At 40.0% G+C, this 10,000-nt stretch overlaps 3 protein-coding genes across 3 annotated transcripts in view; 1 reads left to right on the top strand and 2 right to left on the bottom strand.

The window, feature by feature from the left end:
* Positions 1-10,000, top strand: part of LOC133619862 (uncharacterized) — a 498,075-nt gene that overhangs the window by 409,505 nt on the left and 78,570 nt on the right. The gene's annotated exons all lie outside the window — the stretch shown is intronic.
* Positions 1-10,000, bottom strand: part of LOC133619284 (uncharacterized) — a 360,072-nt gene that overhangs the window by 279,306 nt on the left and 70,766 nt on the right. The window lies entirely within an intron of this gene.
* LOC133619279 (uncharacterized) overlaps positions 4,788-10,000 on the bottom strand; it is a 21,820-nt gene continuing 16,607 nt past the window's right edge. The window contains exon 2 of the mRNA XM_061980229.1: positions 4,788-7,056. Coding sequence (XP_061836213.1) covers positions 5,582-7,056 — 1,475 coding nt within the window. The 3' untranslated portion in view covers positions 4,788-5,581. The remainder of the gene's footprint in view (positions 7,057-10,000) is intronic.

The following is a 10,000-nucleotide window of genomic DNA, read 5'->3' on the forward strand; positions in this document are numbered from 1 at the left end:
AAATGAATGGATGGATGAAATAATTCAGAACGTTTATCATGGTTCTTCTACACTACGAACATGAAAACAACACACTAACGTCTTTTCCCGTTACAAACATCATAACTAGAGATGTCCGATAATATCGGCCGATAAATGCTTTAAAATATAATATCGGAAATTATCGGTATCGTGTTTTTTTTTATCGGTATCGTTTTTTGGTTTTTTTGGTTTGTTTTTTATTAAATCAACATAAAAACACAAGATACACTTACAATTAGCGCACCAACCCAAAAAACCTTCCTCCCCCATTTACACACACTCACACAAAAGGGTTGTTTCTTTCTGTTATTAATATAGAACCCCATCTTCATAAACACACAAACAGTTAAAACAGTTGACACTTTCAAATACCTGGGCGTAACCTTGGACAACAAACTCACCTTTGATCAGCACACCATGGACATTCAAAAAAGAAGTCAACAAAGACTGTCAGCCATCCGAAAACTTAAAGGACTATACGTTGCACCTCATCTCCTGTTATTACTTTACCTTTATTGTTCAACCCATCCTTCTGTACTGTTCCACATGTTTTTTCACCATGCTTTCTGTAACCAACTGGACCAAACTCACACGCATTACAAACATAGCAGCTAAAATCATCCGCCTACCCACACCCAACATTTCAGACTTAAACCAAAGGTCCATCACCCGACTGGCAAAAACAATAGTCCAGGATATCACTCACCCACTACACCAGGGGTCGGCAACCCGCGGCTCAGAAATGTATGAAAAATGGAAAAAGATGAAGGGAAAACAATCTATTTTTTGTTTTAATATGGTTTCTGTAGGAGGACAAACATGACACAAACCACCCTAATTGTTATAAAGCACACTGTTTATATTCAATATGCTTCACTGATTCGAGTATTTGGCGAGCCCCGTTTTGTCCTACTAATTTTGGCGGTCCTTGAACTCACCGTAGTTTGTTTACATGTATAACTTTCTAGGACGTGTTTTATGCCACTTCTTTTTCTGTCTCATTTTGTCCACTAAACTTTTAAGGTTGTGCATGAAAGGTGAGTTTTGTTGATGTTATTGACTTGTTGGAGTGCTAATCAGACATATTTGGTCACTGCATGACTGCAAGCTAATCGATGCTAACATGCTATTTAGGCTAGCTATATGTACATATTGCATCATAATGCCTCATTTGTAGCTATATTTGAGGTCATTTAGTTTCCTTTAAGTCCTCTTAATTCATTTTATATCTCATGACACACTATCTGTATGTAATATGGCTTTTTTGCGGCTCCAGACAGATTTTTTTTTGTATTTTTGGTCCAATATGGCTCTTTCAAAATTTTGGGTTGCCGACCCCTGCACTACACCAATACATCATCCCACTACCATCAGGGCGCAGGTACAGAACTATCAAATTCCGGAGGGCCCGCCTCAGGAAAAGCCTTATCCCTGCAACTATAGCCGCCCTTAACAGCAGGCCCGGCCGACCTGTCTGACAAACCTGTAAATGTGTGTTGGTCATGTATGATGTCTTTTTGTTATTTTTTTTGTGATGTGTAATGTCTATTGTTTAAATGTACGGCAGTGACAATGAATTTCCCCAAGGGAACCAATAAATCTAAATAAAAATCTAAATCTAAATATTCTGGTTCCTACATTATATATCAACATATATCAATACAGTCTGCAAGGGATACAGTCCGTAAGCACACATGATTGTGCGTGCTGCTGGTCCACTAATAGTAAATAAATAAATGATAAATGGGTTGTACTTGTATAGCGCTTTTCTACCTTCAAGGTACTCAAAGCGCTTTGACACTACTTCCACATTTACCCATTCACACACACATTCACACACTGATGGAGGGAGCTGCCATGCAAGGCGCTAACCAGCACCCATGAGGAGCAAGGGTGAAGTGTCTTGCTCAGGACACAACGGACGTGACGAGGTTGGTACTAGGTGGGGATTGAACCAGGGACCCTCGGGTCGCGCACGGCCACTCTTCCACTGCGCCACGCCGTGGCGCAGTGGTACTAACCTTTAACAGTTAATTTGACTCATTTTCATTAATTACTAGTTTCTATGTAACTGTTTTTATATTGTTTTACTTTCTTTTTTATTCAAGAAAATGTTTTTGATTTATCTTATTTTATTTTATTAATTTTTTTTTAAAGTACCTTATCTTCACCATACCTGGTTGTCCAAATTAGGCATAATAATGTGTTAATTCCACAACTGTATATATCGGTATCGGTAATTAAGAGTTGGACAATATCGGATATCGGCAAAAAAAGCCATTATCGGACATCCCTAATCATAACCTAATCCAAACTTTTTATTTTTAAACTTCTTTATTTCAAGCGATACAAAACAGCATACAGCAACAACGCCATCTTTCAAAACAGCAATATAATGATCAATAAAATAAAATATATCTTATAAAATTTTTCAAAATGTGGTCATAACAAAAATATCTTCAGTAGTTGCCAGACTATCATTACTATTCAGAAAATAAAGCAAGATATTAAAGCACAACTACTATACAGTACAGGTAAATATGAAGATCCATACATGACGTGAATCCACGTGACGTCACAGAAACCAAAATAATTCCATAAAACAGAAGAAGATAAAAATATTTAAAAACTCAGCTAAAATATGTCTCTTCACAAACCAGGACAACATTTGGTATTTCTTCTTCCAGGAAAAAGTATATTGTTATGTTTTTTTAAAACAAAACTTGTTTTGAAGATTTCAGCGTAGGCTTGAGGACTCGAGCAGATTGTGGACTAACAAGCGGATTCTTAGCAAGAAGTCAGATTAAAACAGAGTGAAAAAGTCACATACATGTGCTGTTCTTGCCTGTGGAAATGCTTCCAATATAGATTTTACTAAATGTTAGAGCAGACATTTTTGAGTATAGAAAAGAACAGATTTGAGGTTTAAAAAAAAAAAGAAAAAAAAAAAAAGTTATTTCAGAGTTCCCAAGATAGTTCATCATAAAGGGAATCACGTTTTAAAACAAAAAACTGAGGATGGGAATCTACAACTCGTGATCCCATTTGATTTAGAGTTGAATGATCCGCCTACGATAAGCCTTCTGCTTCCTTTATGGCAATGGTTCTTTACCTGGATTCGATAGAACCCTAGGGGTTCGGCGGAGGTCAAGACACACCGGACTCATCGTGTAAATACAAACTTCTCCCTATCGGCGTATTACGGATACGCCAACAGCAGAAGTCACACTGATTTGCAGGTGTGTAATTTGTTGTGAGTTTATGCACTGTGTTGGTTTTAGTCTTTGAACAAGGTGATGTTCATGCACGCTTCATTTTGTGCACCAGTAAAAAAAACATGGTAACACTTTAGTATGGGGAACATATTCACCATTAATTAGTTGCTTATTAACATGCAAATTAGTTACATATTGGCTCATAACTAGTCACTATTAAAGGGGAACATTATCACCAGACCTATGTAAGCGTCAATATATACCTTGATGTTGCAGAAAAAAGACCATATATTTTTTTAACCGATTTCCGAACTCTAAATGGGTGAATTTTGGCGAATTAAACGCCTTTCTATTATTCGCTCTCGGAGCGATGACGTCACGTTGTGACGTCATATCGGGAAACAATCCGCCATTTTCTCAAACACCGAGTCAAATCAGCTCTGTTATTTTCCGTTTTTTTCGACTGTTTTCCGTACCTTGGAGACATCATGCCTCGTCGGTGTGTTGTCGGAGGGTGTAACAACACGAACAGGGACGGATTCAAGTTGCACCAGTGGCCCAAAGATGCGAAAGTGGCAAGAAATTGCAAGTTTGTTCCGCACACTTTACCGACAAAAGCTATGCTACGACAGAGATGGCAAGAATGTGTGGATATCCTGCGACACTCAAAGCAGATGCATTTCCAACGATAAAGTCAAAGAAATCTGCGAGCGGATGAGGGTATGTCTACAAAATATATTAATTGATGAAAACTGGGCTGTCTGCACTCTCAAAGTGCATGTTGTTGCCAAATGTATTTCATATGCTGTAAACCTAGTTCATAGTTGTTAGTTTCCTTTAATGCCAAACAAACACATACCAATCGTTGGTTTGAAGGCGATCGCCGAATTCGTCCTCGATTTCTCCTGTGTCGCTGGCTGTCGTGTCGTTTTCGTCGGTTTCGCTTGCGTACGGTTCAAACTGATATGGCTCAATAGCTTCAGTTTCTTCTTCAATTTCGTTTTCGTTACCTGCCTCCACACTACAACCATCCGTTTCAATACATGCGTAATCTGTTCGTAATCGCTTAAGCCGCTGAAATCCGAGTCGGAATGTCGCTATTCCTTGCTGATCTTTCCGCCATGTTTGTTTGTGTCGGCATCACTATGTGACGTCACAGGAAAATGGACGGGTGTATATAACGATGGTTAAAATCAGGCACTTTTTAGGGATATTGCGTGATGGGTAAAATTTTGAAAAAAACTTAGAAAAATAAATTAAGCCACTGGGAACTGATTTTTAATGATTTTTACCCTTCTGAAATTGTGATAATGTTCCCCTTTAATGCCTTATTCGGCATGGCCTTATTATAACCCTAACCCTCTAACCCTGACTCTAACCCTCTAACCCTGACCCTAACCCTAACCAAATAACTCTAAATTAAGTCTTTATTACTTAGAATATGTTCCCCTAGTGTCCAAATAACTCTAAATTAAGTCTTTGTTACTTAGAATATGTGCCCCATACTAAAGTGGTACCAAAAACATATAACTTTGTCTTGAATTTGAAGGGCTCGGTGAATGCGCACATGAAACTGCTGGGGTTCGGTACCTCCAACAAGGTTAACAACCACTGTTTTATGGCATTCGTCATTAACACATGGTGTGTCAGAGTAACTATACTTGTTGTTTTAGAGGGTATGAATAGGTCCATGGCATGCTTAACGCTGCCACTAATATAGGCCCACGCTGTATTGGCTCCTTGTTCTTTTGAGAGAGAGTTCTGCTTAACATCAGCCAAGTTTGAACGCATTCCATCACAATCTGCTTTGCCGTTGTTCCAAACTTTACGCTATTGCTGGAAGTAAAGTTCCAGAAGTAAGACCACAGTGGATACCACACAGTGGTCAGAGGAGACAAGAGTAGCACAAACAGTGACAACATGATTGTCTGGTGAAGTAGTACGTTGGAGCAAATTCCATCCTTCCCAATCCTTGTAGAATCATCAACGAGTTGGCGGAGGCTGCCGAGTATAACTAACTCATGTGCTCAATTCCCATGAGTGTCCTGTCTTGTTACTTCCCAGCCAGTCTCCATGATGGCCATTCTGATCCCCAAGAAGAATCATTTCAGACTTTAGGTGGAAATCTTGGATAGAGTCAATATGCTCAGATATTACAATGAGTCATCATCTGATGGTGGTCTGCAGACACAAAACATGAACAGCATGCAACAAAGTGTAGTTCCAGGCAGATCGAGTCGTGTTGTTGGTGTTCAAGATCAGGCATTCTGAAGGCGGAAAAAACGTCACTGAAGGAGACGACGGTTCCTCCCCAGCTAGTCACCACAAACTTAACAGCAATTTGGTTATTCTCCCGTGTGTGACCTTATGTGCTGGGTCAAACCTTGTCTGGTATGAAAGCTTTTATCGCAAACTGAACAAGTAAAGGGTTTTTCTCCTGTGTGTGTTCTCATGTGATCAGCCAAACTGTTCTTCTGAGAAAAGCTTTTATCGCACACTGAACAATTAAATGGTTTTTCTCCTGTGTGTGTTCTCATGTGTGGAATCAAATTTCTCTTGTGAGGAAAACCTCTACTACATACTGAACATTTAAATGGTTTTTCTCCCGTGTGTGTTATTCTGTGTTGAATCAAATTGCTCTTATGAGGAAAACTTTTACCGCAAACTGAGCAATCAAATGGTTTTTCTCCTGTGTGTGTTCTCATGTGTTCAGTCATGTTGACTTTTTGATGAAAACTTTTACCACAAACTGAACAAATAAAGGGTTTTTCTCCTGTGTGGGTTCTCACGTGTTGGGTCAAACCACTCTTTTGAGAAAAGCTTTTACCACACTCTGAACAATCAAATGGTTTTTCTCCGGTGTGTGTTCTCATGTGTTGAGTCAAGTCATACTTTTTAGGAAAGCTTTTACTGCAAACTGAACAATTAAATGGTTTTTCCCCTGTGTGTTTCATTATGTGTTGAGTCAAACTTTGTCTGAAAAAAAACCTTTTACCACAAAGAGAGCAACAAAATTTTTCTTCTGTGTGTGTTCTCATGTGTTGGGTCAAACCACTCTTTCGAGAAAAGCTTTTATCACAAACTGAGCAATTAAATGTTTTTTCTTCTGTGTGCGTTTTCATGTGTTCAGTCAAATACCTGTTTTGAGAAAAGCTTTTACCACAAACTGAACAACTAAAACTAAACGTTTTTACTCCACTATGCGTTATCATGTGTTGAGTCAAATGGCTATTTTTGGCAAACCTTTGGCCACAAACTGAACAAATAAATGGTTTTTCTCCTGTGTGTGTTCTCATGTGTTCAGTCAAATTGCTCTTTCTGGCAAACCTTTGACCACAAACTGAACAAATAAACGGCTTTTCTCCTGTGTGTGTTCTCATGTGCTGAATCAAATGGCTTTTTGCGGTAAAACCTTTCGCGCAAACTGAGCAGCTCAAAAGTTTTTGACCTCTCCTCTTTTTGAGGCATTCAGAGTGTTTGTTGTCAGTGTGAGTCCTCACATCACCTTCACAGTCTGTATCGCTGCTCAAAGTTACTTCAACCTCGTCTTCAGCCTCACTATCTGGTAGTGGAGATGCAAGTGTGTCTAGTTGTGGTTTCTCTTCATCGTCTTCAGTCTTCATAGAGACAACAGTCGGTGGCAACTTGGTGAGATCAGCTTCTTTTGACCCTACAAGACACTCTCCCTCCTGAGTGATGCGGAGTTCCTCCTCTTCCTTTTTTAAGTGGGGTGGCTGTGGAGTCTCCTGCTTCGAAGTGGAGCTTCCCTCTACCGACTGAGAGGGAAGTTCCTCTGGATGACCAATCAGCTGCTGGACGTCTGCAGGACACAAACAAACACAATTTAGTTCAGACATGATCCATGAGAGGTTTCTCCTTGAACTCCCTCCCCACTTTCTTCTATGTACTGTATGTGTGTGTAGTGTTCCATGGCCCTTCATTTAGTGCCTTGTGTCGGAGGCAGATATTTACATATATCTGTATTTAAGTGTTACTTCTTTAATTTCATAATCATATTACAAAACAGCTAGTGTTTTTCTTCCAATTGTGGTCTTTTGGTTGTCTGCAAATACTGTGTGCTCACCTTGAGTGTGGAATGTAAGAAAGAGAGATACTCCTTCCTCTTATCTATTCTTATGTCCAGGTGCGGAGGACAATGGGGATGTGTTTGGGCTGGAGGGACAAGACTGCGAGGGTGGGAGGGAGAGAGACTTGATAGAGGAGAGGGTTTTTCATTGGAGAGGGGCAGACCATCTTAGCGGCGCGATTGAATGTTCTATGCTGGACTGGTCTCAGTATATTTACAAAGCTTTGCAAATATATTACAAAATACCTATCCTGTCTCTGGTGGTTCTTCTACTCAGCTTTAAGTGTCGTAAAGAGCTTGGGAGCGACCTGCGACTTGAATTCCCTGGGAGGAACAACTGGTCCAAACGCAACACTTGCCATTTTTTAAACTTCATTAGACTTCAAACTGTTTGATCAAGCGCACGGGTATGCAATGGAATATATCCCTATACTTCATCCAAAAAAAAAAAATGTCCAGTGATATCAAGGATTATGTGTCAGTCGCGTTCCAAGACATATCCAACTATCTTGTGCACCAGATGCCATTTTACACGACAAAACAAATACAAACCCCGTTTCCATATGAGTTGGGAAATTGTGTTAGATGTAAATATAAACGGAATACAATTATTTGCAAATCCTTTTCAACCCATATTCAATTGAATATGCTACAAAGACAACATATTTGATGTTCAAACTGATAAACATTTTTTTTTTGCAAATAATCATTAACTTTAGAATTTGATGCCAGCAACACGTGACAAAGAAGTTGGGAAAGGTGGCAATAAATACTGATAAAGTTGAGGAATGCTCATCAAACACTTATTTGGAACATCCCACAGGTGAACAGGCAAATTGGGAACAGGTGGGTGCCATGATTGGGTATAAAAGTAGATTCCATGAAATGCTCAGTCATTCACAAACAAGGATGGGGCGAGGGTCACCACTTTGTCAACAAATGCGTGAGCAAATTGTTGAACAGGTTAAGAAAAACCTTTCTCAACCAGCTATTGCAAGGAATTTAGGGATTTCACCATCTACGGTCCGTAATATCATCAAAGGGTTCAGAGAATCTGGAGAAATCACTGCACGTAAGCAGCTAAGCCCGTGACCTTCGATCCCTCAGGCTGTACTGCATCAACAAGCGACATTAGTGTGTAAAGGATATCACCACATGAGCCCAGGAACACTTCAGAAACCCACTGTCAGTAACTACAGTTGGTCGCGACATCTGTAAGTGCAAGTTAAAACTCTCCTATGCAAGGCGAAAACCGTTTATCAACAACACCCAGAAACGCCGTTGGCTTCGTTGGGCCTGAGCTCATCTAAGATGGACTGATACAAAGTGGAAAAGTGTTCTGTGGTCTGACGAGTCCACATTTGAAATTGTTTTTGGAAACTGTGGACGTCGTGTCCTCCGGACCAAAGAGGAAAAGAACCATCCGGATTGTTATAGGCGCAAAGTTGAAAATCCAGCATCTGTGATGGTATGGGGGTGTATTTGTGCCCAAAACATGGGTTACTTACACATCTGTGAAGGCGCCATTAATGCTGAAAGGTACATACATGTTGTGGAGCAACATATGTTGCCATCCAAGCAACGTTACCATGGACGCCCCTGCTTATTTCAGCAAGACAATGCCAAGCCACGTGTTACATCAACGTGGCTTCATAGTACTCAGCGGCCTAGTGGTTAGAGTGTCCGCCCTGAGATCGGTAGGTTGTGAGTTCAAACCCCGGCCGAGTCATACCAAAGACTATAAAAAAAATGGGACCCATTACCTCCCTGCTTGGCACTCAGCATCAAGGGTTGGAATTGGGGGTTAAATCACCAAAAATGATTCCCGGGTGCTGCCCACTGCTCCCCTCACCTCCCAGGGGGTGAACAAGGGGATGGGTCAAATGCAGAGGACAAATTTCGCCACACCTAGTGTGTATGTGACAATCATTGGTACTTTAACTTTAACTTTAAAAGAGTGCGGGTACTAGACTGGCCTGCCTGTAGTCCAGACTTGTCTCCCATTGAAAATGTGTGGCGCATTATGAAGCCTAAAATAGCACAACGGAGACCCCCGGACTGTTGAACAACTTAAGCTGTACATCAAGCAAGAATGGGAAAGAATTCCACCCGAGAAGCTTTAAAAATGTGTCTCCTCAGTTCCCAAACGTTTACTGAGTGTTGTTAAAAGGAAAGGCCATGTAACACAGTGGTGAACATGCCCTTTCCCAACTACTTTGTCACGTGTTGCAGCCATGAAATTCTAAGTTAATTATTATTTGCAAAAAATAAATAAAGTTTAAGAGTTTGAACATCAAATATGTTGTCTTTGTAGTGCATTCAATTGAATATGGGTTGAAAAGGATTTGCAAATCATTGTATTCCGTTTATATTTACATCCAACACAATTTCCCAACTCATATGGAAACGCTGTTTGTACAAATTGGGGAAAACATGGAGGTCTACAACCTCATTGTGTGTGGCTGGGTCAAGGAAATTGGTATCAGGACTCTCCCGGATAAATATTACAAGTGTCAAATTTGATCGGTACAAATCAAAAACCGATATAAACTTTAGAGTAGTGTTGTCCCGATACCAATATTTTGGTACCTGTACCGAAATGTATTTTGATACTTTTTGATACTTTTCTAAATAAAGGGGACCACAAAAAATGGCATTATTGGCTTTATTTTAACAA

This window comes from Nerophis lumbriciformis, linkage group LG20 (assembly GCF_033978685.3).
Source record: "Nerophis lumbriciformis linkage group LG20, RoL_Nlum_v2.1, whole genome shotgun sequence".
In the NCBI taxonomy this organism is placed as follows: Eukaryota; Metazoa; Chordata; class Actinopteri; order Syngnathiformes; family Syngnathidae; genus Nerophis; species Nerophis lumbriciformis.